At 32.0% G+C, this 15207-nt stretch overlaps 3 protein-coding genes across 6 annotated transcripts; 1 reads left to right on the forward strand and 2 right to left on the reverse strand.

Annotated features, from left to right (window-relative positions):
• Nucleotides 305-3029, reverse strand: LOC107623361 (chaperone protein dnaJ 6; the record flags this gene model as incomplete). Its single annotated transcript, XM_016325589.2, is given in 8 exon segments — nt 305-849; nt 1242-1346; nt 1471-1533; nt 1817-1942; nt 2020-2178; nt 2267-2326; nt 2579-2680; nt 2931-3029. Coding segments are annotated over 4 exon segments (315 nt in total), but the record flags the coding sequence as incomplete, so codon positions are not given.
• LOC107623362 (transport inhibitor response 1-like protein Os11g0515500) lies at nt 3537-5757 on the reverse strand. 3 transcript variants are annotated; one of them, XR_002354962.1, is made up of 5 exons: nt 5334-5757; nt 4898-5017; nt 4582-4723; nt 3789-3904; nt 3537-3637 (listed from the first exon to the last, which is right to left on the reverse strand). XR_002354962.1 is itself a non-coding variant. In XM_021112905.1 (5 exons), the coding sequence occupies exons 1-4, from the start codon at nt 5341-5343 to the stop codon at nt 3808-3810; spliced, it is 315 nt and encodes a 104-aa protein (XP_020968564.1). In that variant the 5' UTR covers nt 5344-5757; the 3' UTR covers nt 3537-3631; nt 3789-3807. The 3 variants fall into 3 exon arrangements, 2 of the variants coding, with proteins under 2 accessions (XP_020968564.1, XP_020968565.1); XM_021112905.1 differs by having other exon boundaries at nt 3537-3631; nt 3789-3850; XM_021112906.1 differs by having other exon boundaries at nt 3620-3637; nt 3789-3850.
• Nucleotides 6250-8727, forward strand: LOC110267399 (RPM1-interacting protein 4-like). Of its 2 annotated transcripts, none has more exons than XM_021112908.1 (4): nt 6250-6347; nt 6460-6515; nt 7072-7293; nt 8549-8727. In XM_021112908.1, the coding sequence occupies exons 2-4, from the start codon at nt 6507-6509 to the stop codon at nt 8573-8575; spliced, it is 258 nt and encodes an 85-aa protein (XP_020968567.1). In that variant the 5' UTR covers nt 6250-6347; nt 6460-6506; the 3' UTR covers nt 8576-8727. The 2 variants fall into 2 exon arrangements, with proteins under 2 accessions (XP_020968567.1, XP_020968566.1); XM_021112907.1 differs by having other exon boundaries at nt 6251-6347; nt 7069-7293.

Raw genomic sequence — 15207 nt, forward strand, 5'->3', positions numbered from 1 at the left:
GGCGACGAACTTCCCGACGGATTTTCCGGATTTTCAGACGGATTTTCCATCTGTAATTACAGACAGATTTTCTGACAGATTTTCCGTCTGTAATTTGAACTTTGGAAAATCATCCCACGTTCTGATTACAGATAGAAAATCCGTCTGTAAATCCGTCAGTAAGGTAAAATATAATTTTTTTTATTTTTCTAATTGCAAAATAAACTTGTTTTCATACAAAATAAATATAAATTTAATACAAATTTTAAATTTGTATTAGAATATTTATAATATTTCAAAAAATAAACAAATTCATCGTATTATGAAGTACTATAAACAAGCAAGTCAATATAATTCAAAACATAAACAAAATGTATTGATCATCAACTATAATTCCTAGTATATTGTTCAACTATACTAAAACTATCAGCTATAGTCTTCAGTGTCATCTTCATCCTCATCATCATCATAGTCCTCATCCGAAGACATTGAGGGTGGCGGCGGTGGTAGTGGAACTGCACTAGAACTACTTGACGCTCTAACCTTCTCATAATAGCTAATCTTTCTTTTGTGACACATTTAACTTAGACAATAAGAGCTATGTTTCTCACTGGAAGTGCTAGTTTCCACAACAGGACTTCTGGTTGGCACAGGAGAAGAATCAGGTGATTGTTTCTTCTTCTCAGCAGTAAGAACTTGAGAGAGAGCAGCTACTGATGTTGCTCTTTGTGATCCTTGACTTCTTCCAGTTGTCTTAGGGCTAGAACTTTTGGTTCCGGATGATGATTTAAATGCAGAGTTTAAAGCAGCCAAAGCTTCTGCTCTTTGTCTTGGTCCTCCTTGATTCAGCCCATTCAATCTATCCTGTGACTATGAGAGTAGAAAGTATTAGAAAGAAAGGCAAGTTCCAACGGAGTATGAAATCATCATGATCTGTGACTTGATTTGGAGATGTTCAATTTAATTTAAAAACTATGATATCTTTCCTTCATTTTTCTTTTTGGCAAATTTAATTTAAATACTATGATATTCTTTCCTTCAATTTTCTTTTCGGCAAAGATGAAAAAACCTGTACCTACCTAAATATAATTATTAAATTTACCACTAATAACAAAAGAAAAAATACCATATACAATATGCTTAAATGCTTCATCATTATCCTACACCCTCTTGTTAGGAGAACCTACTTTTGGTTAAATTTCATTGACTATAAAACAACAAAGAAAAACATAGTTTATACAATCTTAAACATGTTGCCATACCATACTGGATGTCATATCAGAAGATGAATTAAAGGCATTAGACAAGGCAGAGAAAGCTTCAGCTCTTTGTCTTGGTCCCCCTTGACTTGGCCCATTAGACTTTTCCTATCAACATATTCAGCAAGCATAGTTAAACAGATATTCATTGCACAACATATTTACTGTACAGCATTAGAGTAAGAAAAACAGCAAAACTTTTGTCATCAGAATTAATAACTCAGGTCTATACCTCTACAGCATGGTGAATCCCGAAGAATAATGTCACCTTTTTCTGGAAAGAGTTCCCCTGAACCTGCATTGCATCAGGAAATAATCCATAAGGTGGCTCATTTTGAAACATGGACATGCACATGGATTACCTAATCAATTTCAGAAATCACACATATATCTGATATACTTCGGCTAAGTATATGTATTGATAGCATTATGTAGCACTATAATAAATATAATAGTAACTTTTACATGCAGAAAACTGTAATCAACAACTGCAAATGATAATAATTGCCAGAACAAAGTCATTTCTAAGAAAATAAGACAAATAAAAAATTGAAATTCTGTTATGTTGTAGCACATACCGAAGCTTTAGCATGGTCCCATGGAAAGTATGTTGTGAAAAAGCATGGTTCATTCCCTTCTGTTACTTTATATAGCGGTACCCGAGGAGATAGTCCCTCCAGTGACACAGCCTTATCTATATAGCTCTGAGAAAATTTTCCAGAAGAAATCAAGTAAAGGACAATATGAGAAATAAATGCTCGAATCTGTTGAGCATGTTTACCTGGCCAATTTCAAAAGCATTTTGTTTTTCTTTTGGGTCCACAGACTGGCCAATCCAAACAAACACTTCTACACTTCTTGTACAAATCAATCAAATCATTTTCTCTCAGTCAGATCCCCTATAGTTTGCTTCAAACTCCTCAATATCAGCTTCAGTGACCTGTTAGCAAGTATCATAAAACCTTGTAAATGCAAATAAGAACCGTGCGACAAGAAATCAGAACAAAATCAGGATCAACGCAAACAACCTTCTTGTACATTGTTCTAAAGTAGTTGTGAAGATTCTGGACAACATCCCCGGCAAGGTCCTGATTTTCAGAAACAAATATAAATGAATAATGTTGATGTACATGACACGGAAAAAAAAATGCTGAAATGCTTATATTGCATTCTACTGTACATAAAATCATCATAACAAGAGCAGATTCCTCCACCAACAGTTGACAGACCATAAAAGTTTAATTTGAATGAATCTAGAAAAATGCAAATTACAGATATGTTATCTTGTGGCTTCAATGTTGTAAATGCATCTACAGATACGAGAAACCAAGAACACTCACAGCATCATCAACACAACCAATCTGATCATAAATGACTCGCTTTTCTTCATCCCCAAGAATCGAGATAACATTTTGCAGTTGCTGAAAGTTTGCTTTAGCCTCCTGTAAATGATTAATTGAACCATAAACATCAAATTTAATAGATGGTCAGAGGCCTAATTAGACAAAAACCTGTTTGATGCTATTGTTAAATAGAGTGTTCAAAGAGCTTCAATAGTATTTTGCTGAGAAGATACTAAATTTTCATGGATATTTCAAAAATTTTCAGAATATTAAAGAGTACAATGGAATCTTTGGATATCAACGTGGCTCCACCCTGCTTACTGTAAAACAGAAAACATTAGATAAATACCTCATCACCAGGGTTCTTGTCAGGATGCAGCCTCAATGCTAACTTGTAATAAGCCTTCTTTATTTCCTGTTGTGATGCTGTTCTCTCTACACCAAGTACCTAAGAGCAAAGAAGCAACAGGTCAGTGTCCAAAATATCAGTGCTCTCTGCGCATTGATACAAATCAAGAAATGGAAAAGGGTAATGTCATATACTCATATCTCAAAGAGTAGATGATCACCTAAGTCTTGATTAAAAACTCGTATCTGCAAGAAAAAAAGCTATTTAAAACAGAAAAGCATTCAAGGAATATTTTATTTATTATTAATTATAAGTTTATAACTAGCATGCTAGAAAAGAAAATGTCCTTAACACCAAGGTGGACATAAAAAATCTTAACTCAATGCATCAAATTGATCTATATTTTCAAAGTCTTCATAGGAAAATAACTCATTCTGTATGTTAAAGACACAAGTACCTTATTATCAATAAACTCATCTACCATCAACAAAAATATTCATGAAAAGCATGTTCAGACATAAATTAAGAGCATGTGAAAGTGTTAGGTTAGGCTTAAGTGACATAAAAAAGATTCATCCAACCTTGATTAGCTCTGCTCTTCTTTCAGGATCAATCCCAGCCACACCAAATATCATCTTTTCAGCAGAAATATCCATTTGTATTGCGACCTCATAGCCCGCGAAAGCAACATCTCGTCTCCACTGCACCCATACCCACAATGAACAAGAAGTAAAAGAATTAATTAATAAATCTTAAAATTCTAAAAAAAAAAATCCAGAAATAATCAAACAATAAATAAATAAACAAATAATAACTATGATTGTAAATCATTAAGAGCTTGAAAAAGAAAAAACTTACCTCCAATTAAATCACAATCCTAGGGTTTATCAATCCCAGCTACTGCATGCACCATCAAATTTCTTCAAAATTCAAACAAAAGTATGGATCATTGTAATTGTTATCTCCTGCTGCTATTATTTCATGTTTCAATGACAGAAAAAGCATTATTATATATATATAACCTAAAGTAGTAGTACTCTTTACTACAATGTTATCCATACTGTATGAAAATTGGAAAAAACCTCACAGCAAGCTAGCTTAGCATATAATAATAATAATATTGAATTTTGAAGCTCTCTGCTGCATCCTACTCACATTGAACTAACAAGTGCCAAGTTTTAAAAATTATTCCAATTGAACTTGCTTACATTCAATATTTTTATTATAAGTTCCATTTTCCTAAAAGTTTCTCTAAATGTAAACTTGCAATTTGTCATGAGTTTGTACTTAATTTATTGCCTAATGCTTGAAACATATCTCATTCAGATTATTCTCCTCTGTAACATGGAATTTTGATGGTTCTTAAATACATCAATTAACCTGATTACATCATCCAGAGCAGAAAAAGGGCAAAGGATTTCACATCAAAATAGCAAACATCACCGGATTATTAAAAACTGAAATTCATGCAAAGAAGAACATGAAGAAAACTCAATCAGCAGGGAACATACTAAGAAGATCAATAATCTTTTTACCTCTGAGCAAAATTAAACTTTATACATTAGAAATGAAAATTCAAGAAATTAAAAAGCCTAAAAAAACAAAAACTGAAAAGAAGAAAGCAAAGTAAGTTTATGTACTAGGTTCTTACTTGCAATCAGCAGCAATTGCAGCCAAACCATCAGTGCTGAAACCATCACAATTTTGAAGGGAAATAGCTTTGGAGTTTGGAAAAGAGCGCACCAAGAACTTCAAACTCTCATCAGTAACAGTCATCCTCTTAAGCCTAAGCTCTTCAAGAAAAGGGTACTTTTCAGCAAACACCACAAGCTAAAAGTGAATATAAGCACCCCAATTTGCAGGAACCAAGTTGAAATCAGAGAAACGTGGCTTCCCTTTCAGTGTAACACTTCTTATGTTTGGGAACCTTCGGGTTAAGATCTCAGGAAACACAGAGTAGCAGTTACCTATGAACACGTTCCTCCTTGACCATCTCTCAGCGTTGTACCACTCCTTGCAAACCAGTGACACAGAGCTTCTGTCCTTTCTTGATTTTAGCATCCCAATAACACGCTCAAGAATCTCATCTGGAAAACACGATGAACCTCTTAGAAGGATCACTATCACACTGCAGCAAGAAGCAGCAGCAAAAGAAAAAAGATAGTGCAGTGAAAGGAAACACCAAAAATTGAAAAATCATGAGGAAAAAAGTTTCAACAACAAATTTTAAATCAAACTAATTACTAAAATCAGAAAAAACAAATCTAACTAAACTTAATCTAATCAAAACCTAAAAATCCACTAATCAGAAAACAAATCTAACTAAACTAATTACTAAAATCAAACTAATTAAACAAAATTAATTGAACTTAACAGAAATTAAAAGAATTTTGAAACCAAAACCTGGAAGCATTGACTGGAGGAGATGATGGTTGCGGCGCTGAGAAGATATGCGAGCCAGAACTGAATGGGGATAGAAGGAGAGAGAGAGGCGCGGCGGTGGTGGGGATAGACGCTGCTGCAGGTGGCGCCGGCGTGCTGGAGCTCACCTGAGATGAAGAGAATAGGAGCTTGAGCTTGATTTGTTCTGCGAACGAGAAAGAACGAGAGAGACAGGGGCTGTGTTCTACTGGTTCAGTGTTTAAAAGAGAGGAGAAGAAGGAGAAGGTAGATGCGGTGGTTAGGGTGGCGGCGGTGGCGCTGTGAGTGAGGAAAGGAGAAGAAGAAGCTCATGCGTGCGACGGAGAAGTTCCTTGAGGGAGAGAGGAACAACTCTGATCTCTGATATTTTGTGTGTGTAGAAGGAGCTCGATTGGGTGGTGATAAAATTAGGGTTACCTTAATATTTTCGACGAAAAATTTAAATTACAGACGGATTTTTCGTCTGTAATAATTTAATAAAATGTAGCATTATGTCTATAACTATTTTTCACAAAAAAAATTAATTTTACCGACAGAATTATCGACGGATTCTGTTTTTCGTCTGTAATTTATGTTAATTCTTTTTTTTTTTGACAAAAAAATTCCTCTGAAATTCTGTCTGTATTTTCGTAGGATAAAATTTGTCGAAAATATTCGTCTGTAATAACTAGTTTTCTAATAGTGAGAAGATGGGGTAAAAGTTCAGTTACATAATGACAATCAAAGAAAAAGAAAAATGATAAACAATGCCATGAGAAATAAAAAATAAAATAAAATAAAATAAAAACCCACCAAAGTCTCTTTTGGCATTGCCATTAAAAAGCAATGTTTGTTACCCTAATTTTACAAATAACTATTTCATCTTATTTACCATAAATAGCATTACCATATTGAATCTTTTGCAATGGAAGTTTGTTATTAGAATGCAAAAGGACATTACCCTATAAGCATGGAAACAAGATTCTAGACAATTAGCCTGGCATTTATAACAGCTAGGTTGGGTTGTACTTTTTGTTTCTTCTTCAAGAAAACCATTTTATAAAATGCTGCATTATCAATTCACCATTTTCATTCTTTTTGCCTAATATATTTATATTTTTCTCCCCAGAATTCTCTAGTGCCATCACATATCACCAAGCTTCAATAATCATTCCTATGGCTACGGTAAGATTTTGTCATAACAATACAATGAACGTATTAGGTTTTCTTTTATATATATTTTTTTCTTTTTTGTTTTCATAAAATGTATGCCATCAATTTCTTTATTTGTTTCTCTAACCTCCCCTTTGAAATCTGGCTTAGCAAGAAATCAATCTCGTCCTGCATCTTATATTTTTGTTTTCACATCACTTTCATAATATGTGAATAAAGAATGCTACGAGCACACAAAATCAATTATTATGTATATTTCTGTATATTTATCATATTAATTCACATATCAGAATAATTAAATTTAATATAATAGAACAATCAAATCTGCAATAGATTAATTATCAAATTTGTTTATAATAAAAAAATTTTATAAGATGCCAAATACGAATTTATATATAATTGTTGATTGATAGCTGATTTTTGTAGATATGTAGTATAATTATATTTGAATATATATTTGTTTATTACTTACAACAAAACAATAATATAAATGGGATAGAGATGCAAAAATATGGGATTTTTTGAAATACACATAATGACATGTATGTATGTTTTGAAATGAAAGAAGAATGGTAATAATAATCATCAGCATTATGATGAGCAAGAAGGAAAGCCTCTTCCAAAGTTTGGTGAATGGGATGTGAATGATCCAGCTTCTGCAGAAGGATTCACTGTTATATTCAATAAGGCCAGAGATGAGAAAAAAACTGGTGGAGCTTCTGGAAGACACAATTCCAGAAGATTCGATTCCAAATCAAAGCGCAAACAGGATCAACAAAAGAGTGGCCTGGTAAGTTTTCATTTCTTTACACATTGTTTAGATCAAAAAAGTTTGAAGGAAAAGAAAATGTTGGAAAATAAAATAGATGAAAAAATAATTTCTTTTGATTGAATGAGGAAAAAAATTGAGTGAAAGAGAAAAATATGCCGGGGATCCACGTAAAACTTTTCTCTTTAAAGACGAGAAGAAAATTAATGGAAAATGTGTAAATAAAGATAAAATTATAAATTTATTCTTTACAATTATGTTAATCAATTATAATTTATAGTCGATGAGTTATAGCTCAAATGACATGGTCTCTCCATACTCATTTTCTCATTTTCTTTCTTTTTATTTTCTTTTCTCTCGTTTTCCATTTTATATCCAAATAATGCATTGGGCTTCTTTAATTTGCTCTCCCTCTTTTTATTTTCTATTTTTATTCTCCTAATATTTTCTATTTATTAAGACAAAATTTTATTATTTTTATTTTCTTCTGCGTCAAATTTTGAAAATTGAAAAACGTTTTCTTAAACCAAACAAACTCTTCATAATTTCTACGTATCTTAATTATTTGTGTATATTCTCAATTATTGTAAATCGTTGCTAAGATAGAGTAAAATACAAGTTGAATAACTTAACTTATTTAATGATAACATTTCTCAGCTTAATAATGCTTTAAGATTTAATTAATATGTCGGTTCTTATAATTTTATTAACTTTTTAATTAGATTCTTCCTATTTAAAAAGTTATGATTGAGTTCTATACTAAGTAATAATTCTAGAATATTTTATAGTTATTCCTACATCAAACATAAAAAGAAACATTTAAAAAAGTGTAATTTTTAACAAAATATAGCTAAAAATAACAATTGAATATTTTTATTTAATATTAAAATTCAATTACAAATTTTTAACTTTAAGGAACAACACAATAATNTACATCAATTTTCTCTTATTTAATAATAATTAGGAGAATATTCATATAATTGATTAAAAAGATAAATCATTAATGCTGCAATTTATCAATATTGTTGTTATTACTCTTGACAATGATTTTTTCTATAACTAATGTCTAAGTAATTAATTTTTTTCAGCTAACTATTTTTAAAATTATTTTACTTATCTTAAATTTTATAGCCTAAATCATAAATTCTTAATTCTAAATATTAAATTATAAATTTAAATCTTAAAAATGATTAATAGTGACTAATTAAAAATTGATTTTCTGTACTTTTTATTTTCTCTATTATGAAACTGAAGTCCGTGTTGGTTTTTGGTGCAGAAAAAGTGGTTCTGCTTTGGACCTTAAGACAACCTTTGAAGGTTATTGTATCTATATATAGGGATATGGTTTATGATGCTATGCATGCTAGCACCTTATTAACTTCATATGATTCTGGGCATCATCTCTTTATTTGTGAGGCTATGGAAGTTGAAGTACAAAAGAAACAGATAGAAAAATAAAAAGAAAAAAAGTCAACAGTGCCTCATGCTCAAAATCATTGTTGAGCAGCTTTTTCTAGCTGTTACTTTAATTTCATGATGCTTATCTGGTTACTTAATGTAATGTGTGATGACATCCATTGGTTAATACTTAAATACCTTATAAAAAATGCTGTGATAATGCCTATATTGTTTATGTTTAATTTGATTATTTTTGGATGGTACACATTATTCTTAAATAATGAACGCATTTGATGTGTTTTGAATTCAGAAATAATATATAACTTGTAAATCGTTCTAGTTGAATAGATACTAAATTAAAAAAGAAAATGTGATAGAGCCCTGAAGTAGAAACAACATAAATATCTAACTAATATAAAATTAACATAAAAAATTTTCTTAATGTAAGAGATAAAATTTACGAGTTGTCTAAACCAATAAAATAACTAGCTCCACTATAATTAAATATGAGATACAAAGTACCAGTCGTATATACAACTAGCCAAAACACTAAAATACTAAAATTTACAAATGAGAAGCAAAAAGATTAAAAAAAATACCTAAAATTAGAACTGCTGTACGAAGTCAATTTCTTCTACTATAGACCTCGAATCAATATCTCTACTATCTAAAAGAAGAACAAGATGAGACATACCTACAATCCAAATTTTAGACCAATCCAACGATGAACAAATGAAAAATTAATATTCAAAGATTGTTGCTTTGTATAAAATCAAAAATTTTGTTTTGCCTCTTCTTGATTACTTTGTGGCTGCATTTTTACTCTCTCAATCTCTCCAAAATTTTGATTAGGTTAGTGGCAAAAAGGTGCAAGAAGACACCCCCACGAACTTAGGCTTGGACCTCACATAGAAGAGAAATAAGCCCAACAAATTTCTTCTTTTTCGCCTAAGTAGAGGCCCTCGCCATCCCAATGATCAAACAACATATTTCAAGTTTATCTCTTGACAATGTGTTTGTCATCATATACATTATCATCGGTGTGAATTTTTTCAAATTCTAACAACTTAGAATTCAACACATTCAGTATCCAGTGATACCTAACATCAATATATCTATATCTTGCATGAAAGATAAAATTTTTAACAAGATGAATAACACTTTAACTGTCATAAAACAGCACATAATGGTATTTCTTGAAACCAAACTCTCCAAAAAACTTCTTCATCTACAATAACTCTTTATATGTTTCAGTTGCTGTAATAAACTTGACCTCTATGGTAAAAAGTGCAACATATTTTTTAGCCTTAATTGAAATAATTCCTCCTGCAAACTTGACCAAATAACTTGAAGTAAACTTTCAAAAATCAACATCTTCTACCATATCTATATTAGTAAAGCCAGCTAGTTAGGGGTGGCAATGGGGTGGGTAGGGGTAGGTTTTTGCCCTACCCGACCTCGTCTCGCCCTAAAATAACTGCATAGAATCTACCCCGCTCTTACTCGCGGGTAGTAAAAGGTTGGACTCTAACCTGTCCTAAACGGGTATCCGTCCCGCCTCTACCCACCCCTATAATTATCAAAATTCAATAAATAAAATTAAATTTCAAAATTTATATAACTACCATCATATATATAACATAAATTAAAATAAAAATTTAAATATGATACAATATTATTAATAATTTTACTAATTATTTTACATATGTTAAATATATTATATACTAAAATTATATATATTTATATATACCAGGGGTGGCAGGTATTACCTAAACCTGACCCCATCCCTCCCCGCTAAAAACCCACCCCAAGCGGGTAGCAGCGGAGTAGGTACCTGCAGATTTGAGTAGTGTTGCCATCCCTACAATTAGCAAAACTTTTTCACCACCAAAATCCAAACTCAAGTTAGTTGTACCTTTGAGATATCTTATAATACATGTAATAACATTCTAATATTCTTTCTTGGAATAGAGAGGAAACAACTCACAGTACCAACTGCATGAGTAATGTCTGATTTATTGCACATTATAGCATACATCAAATTTTCAACAGCTGAGGCATGAGAAATTTCATTGATTGCTTGTTTCTCTTTGTAAGTGGTTGGACATTACTTAATACTCAACTTAAAATGAGGAGCAAAAAAATTAGCAACACATTTGACATCATTCATGTAAAATCTTTTGAAGTCCTTATGTACTTCTCTTATGACAAATAAATCTTTTTAGAATCTCTATAACGAGTAATTGTCTGCCCAAAATCTCTTTGGCAATACCCAAGTTCTTTGTAGCAAAGAACTTGCTCAATTATTTCTTCAACTCAATAATCATCAAAGCATTCTTGTCCACAATCAAAATATCAACCACATAAAGTAAAAGAATGATAAAATAAACTATCAGAAAGTTTTTACACAAATACACAATAATTTAAAGTTGTCTTAAGGTAACTATGCTCCCCCATAATAGATTCAAACTTATTGTACCATTGTCTTGGAGTTTGATTTAACCCATAAAGATACTTCTTAAGTTTGCATACGAAGTCTTCCTTTCCTTTAACAATAAAGCCCTCCAGTTACTCTATATAGATTTCGTTGTCCAAATCACTATGAAGAAAAGTTGTCTTCACTTCCATTTTCTCAATATCCAGATCAAGAGAATCTGCTAATCCAAGCACAAAACACAAATAGATGAAATCCTCATAACAGGAGAAAAAAATCTCTTTAAAATCAACACCTTTTCTTTAGTTAAAACCTCTAACAATCAATCTATCTTTATACTGAGGTTTAGAATTGTGTTCTTCATTCTTGATTCTAAATACTTATTTGTTCTTCAAAATTCTCATACCTTTAGGTAGCTTCACTAACTCATATATATCATTCTCAAACAAGGACTTCATTTCTTCTTGCATAGCTTTATGCCATTGAGCTTTTCTTTTATCTTCAACAGCGTCTCTATAGCATTCAGATTCTCTCCTATCAGTCAATAAGACAAATTCAAATAGAGAATATCTTGACGAAGACTTCCTTTCTCTTGTAGACCTTTTAAGTACATTTGTAGGAATTTTTAAAGCTAGTTGTTCATCATAATCATCATCACCAATTTCATCATGCATCGAATTAACTGTTTCATCTTCACCTATACCTGTAATATAGGGAGTAATTTCCAAGTCAAAAAAATGTTCACTAGGCTGAACTATAGGTTTCTCTGCATTATGAATATTCTTCAATCTTTGGTCTTCAATAAAAATAATATTTCTACTTTGAATCACCTTGTTAATAGGACCATAAAATCTATAACCAAACTCAATAATGTCACAGCCAATAAAAATACCAAGCTTGAATCTTTCATCTTTGGGAATATGAACAAAGACTTTGCATTCAAAGACTCTTAAGCGATTATAAGAAACATCTTTATATGATCATATATTCTCTGGTGCTTCAAATTGTAAGGGAACACATGACATCTGGTTTAAGACATGAACAACATTACTCAAAATTTCATCCCAAAAGAATTTTGTCAATCTAAATTGTGACAATAAGTACCTAACTCATTCAACCAATGTTCATATGCATGTTTCAAAAAAGAAAGAAAAAAATATTGCTGTCCAAGTAATGAAAGAAAAGAATAGAGAGAAGATAGAAAGAGAAAAAGAGAAAGGACTGTGAAGAAAACTAAATAGTGTATTATTGATTGAGTGAATGAATTACACTCAGTGCACTGTATTTATAAACTGAGTTAGTAATTTGGAACCTGGTGCTAACAGAAAATAGTAAAATCTTATCCCTCAAAAATACTAATAAATAGAGAGAAAATACTCTAACCTCCATAACTACACAAAGTAACGAGTGTCTTCTAAAATGCTTCATGTATCTCGTAGTCTGGGTGATAGCAAAAAGTAGCTTCAGTGTTCAGAAAACATCACCACCGGCTCTATCTGTAAGAACAATGAAGGAAAAGGACTAAGAACCTACAGTTTTCAACAGGATACTAACGAAGGGGACAAATTGTATATCGGTCCTAGGACACAACTCTAGCATTTTAATCATCACGCGTTTTGTCGTGTTAATCCCAGGTTTAAGTTTTAGACTTCGCTCATTTATCATAGTTTCAATTTCTCGTTAACTTTATCTTAATCTATCCTAGTAACCAATAGTAGTAATAGGGAACAAACATATATTCATACAGGACATAGAAAAAATAGAGAACAAGGGGAAAATGTACACAGAGTACAGAAAATAGAGAACAAACATAGAACACAATCACAAAGATGCATAGAGCACAAACACAAAAAAAATGTGACAACTAATATGATGCATGTCTGTCCTGAATAGGCCATGAGCTCACACGTTGATTGACTACCACAACCCAACGTTATCCGGGACTATGCCCGAATATGGTTTTTCTAACTATGTATGTTTTGCATACGTGTCTAATAGACAAAGCCACGTACATTCTGACAACCAACAATCGTCGAGCTTGACGCTATAGTATGCTAACTGTTGGAGAAACAGTGTGCACTTTGATGGGTATCCCTACCATCAATCTCAACCAAACAATGGGCAAGAGAGACACAATCGCTACCCTTGCTATGCATACGCTCTGAAAAGGCTTACACTCTGAGATCTTAAAGTCTCTAACCCCTTTTTTCTAATGTTAAACTTTTAATTCATTGTTTGATTCTTAATGGCGACCCTTTTTTCCTCAATCTTTCATTAAATTCTAGTTTTGCTCTCTTATGACATATTATCATTCTAAATCTTTCTTAAAATTACAGTTGTATCCTTATTCTCTTAATAAATTATTGTTATGTCATTTAATCTTTTTTTTAAAAGTCTTTTATGTCCTTTTTCTCTTCATAATTTTGCAGTTATTGTATTTAGATTATGACTATCTTATCCTTACTATTCAACTTTTACTATCTTAACCTTATACTTTCTCTAAAATGATCTTTTGTCCTTAAAACTTCGCTTTTACTATTTTAGCCTTATGTTTTTTCTAAATAACCGTCTTTCAATTCTTAGTATTTTTATTTTTACTATCTTTATCTTACATTTTATCATAATGACCATTTTGCTCTCGTGTTACATAATTAATCATTTTAACCTTATATTTTTAGCAAATGACCATCTTATCCCTTATATCTCCCAAGTTACTAGTTTACCATTAATCTTTACCTAAATAACTATTTTACCCTTATGTTTTTATATTCACTTATCTTAACTTTATCTTTTGAGTAAAATCCTAACCCGGCCCCTAATCATTTCACAAACTCCCATTCTGCTCCTCATCAATTGAAAAATGATATTGCAGCCCCTCACGATTAACTCTATTAAACATTCTACCCCTCTGTTAGTGTCTCCGTCTAGAGCTAATAACGTATCTTGCTTACGTGTACCATTAACTGAATACGTGTCAAGCAACCATTTAAAAGGACAAATTGCCCCCTAATGAGTTAGCAGAACGTTGTTGTTAAACAGTCTTCTTCTTCTTCTTCTCTTCCACTGCACTTTATTGCTACCTCTAATACGCCACTCCATCATTTTCTCATCTTTCTTGAACAACACCTGCCTCACTTTACTGGCACCACTTACCCCACCTTCATCATGCTCACCTCTGTCTCTATTCCTCACCTTTGCCCCTATTTTCATGGTCTCACTCATTCTTACAACAATATAATCTAACCATTAAATTCATATCTCACCCCACTTAGCTTTTGCTTCCTCCTCTCTCTTTTTCTATCTCTCCTATTCATCCCTCTTGTTTATGATAATTTTTCAAAATTCATTAATTTTGGATCTATGTTTTAGTTTATTTAAAAGAAAAAATTGATGTTACAGCTAATAATTTTGTTGTTGTTAGAGTTGAAAATTGGTGATATTGTGAATGAGAATGAGGGGTGAAGACAGAGTTAGACATGATGAAAGTGGAGTGAGAAAGGTGTGGTGAAAGAAGATGATGTAGATGATAGAGGGGGAGGGGATAAGTTCGCGGTGACATTAAAGGTGAGAGTGAGGTGCAATGACAAACATTAGATGATGATAGAGGTGAGGAAGTAGAGGTAGTGGCAGTTAGGGTGGAGTGAGGAGGTGTGATTGTAGGGGATGAACAACAAAAGAAAGAAGAAGAAGGTAAGAAGAAGAAGTAAAGCATTTTGAGATGTGCAAAACAACGGTATTCTGCTAACTCACCAGGAGACGATTTGTCCCTTTAAATAGTTACTTGATACGTGTTGAGTTAACAGTACACGTAGACAAGATCCGTTAGTTTTGGACAGAGATATTAACAGAGAGACAGAATGTCTGACAGAATTAATTGTGAGGGATTACAATGTCATTTTCCAATCGATGAGGGACGGAATGGAAGTTTGTGAAATGATTAAGGGTCAGGTTAGGGTTTTACTCTTATCTTTTAGCCAAATGACTATTTTACTCCTTACATCTCTCGAGCTACTAATTTAACCATATTCTTTTTTCTAATGACCATTCTACCCTTTATTAATTAAAATTATCATTTTATCCCTATTTTTTTATTCTTATCTTAC

This window comes from Arachis ipaensis, chromosome B10 (genome assembly GCF_000816755.2).
Source record: "Arachis ipaensis cultivar K30076 chromosome B10, Araip1.1, whole genome shotgun sequence".
Taxonomy (NCBI): domain Eukaryota; kingdom Viridiplantae; phylum Streptophyta; class Magnoliopsida; order Fabales; family Fabaceae; genus Arachis; species Arachis ipaensis.

Coding starts and splice junctions, on each gene's coding strand:
- LOC107623362 (XM_021112905.1), bottom strand. Junction 4,724..4,897: donor AAGGAGGAACGTGTTCATAG/GTAACTGCTACT, acceptor CTTTTCTTGAAG/AGCTTAGGCTTAAGAGGATG. Junction 3,851..4,581: donor GCAATTGCTGCTGATTGCAA/GTAAGAACCTAG, acceptor TGAATTTTGAAG/AAATTTGATGGTGCATGCAG.
- LOC110267399 (XM_021112907.1), top strand. Junction 7,294..8,548: donor ATCAACAAAAGAGTGGCCTG/GTAAGTTTTCAT, acceptor TTTTTGGTGCAG/AAAAAGTGGTTCTGCTTTGG.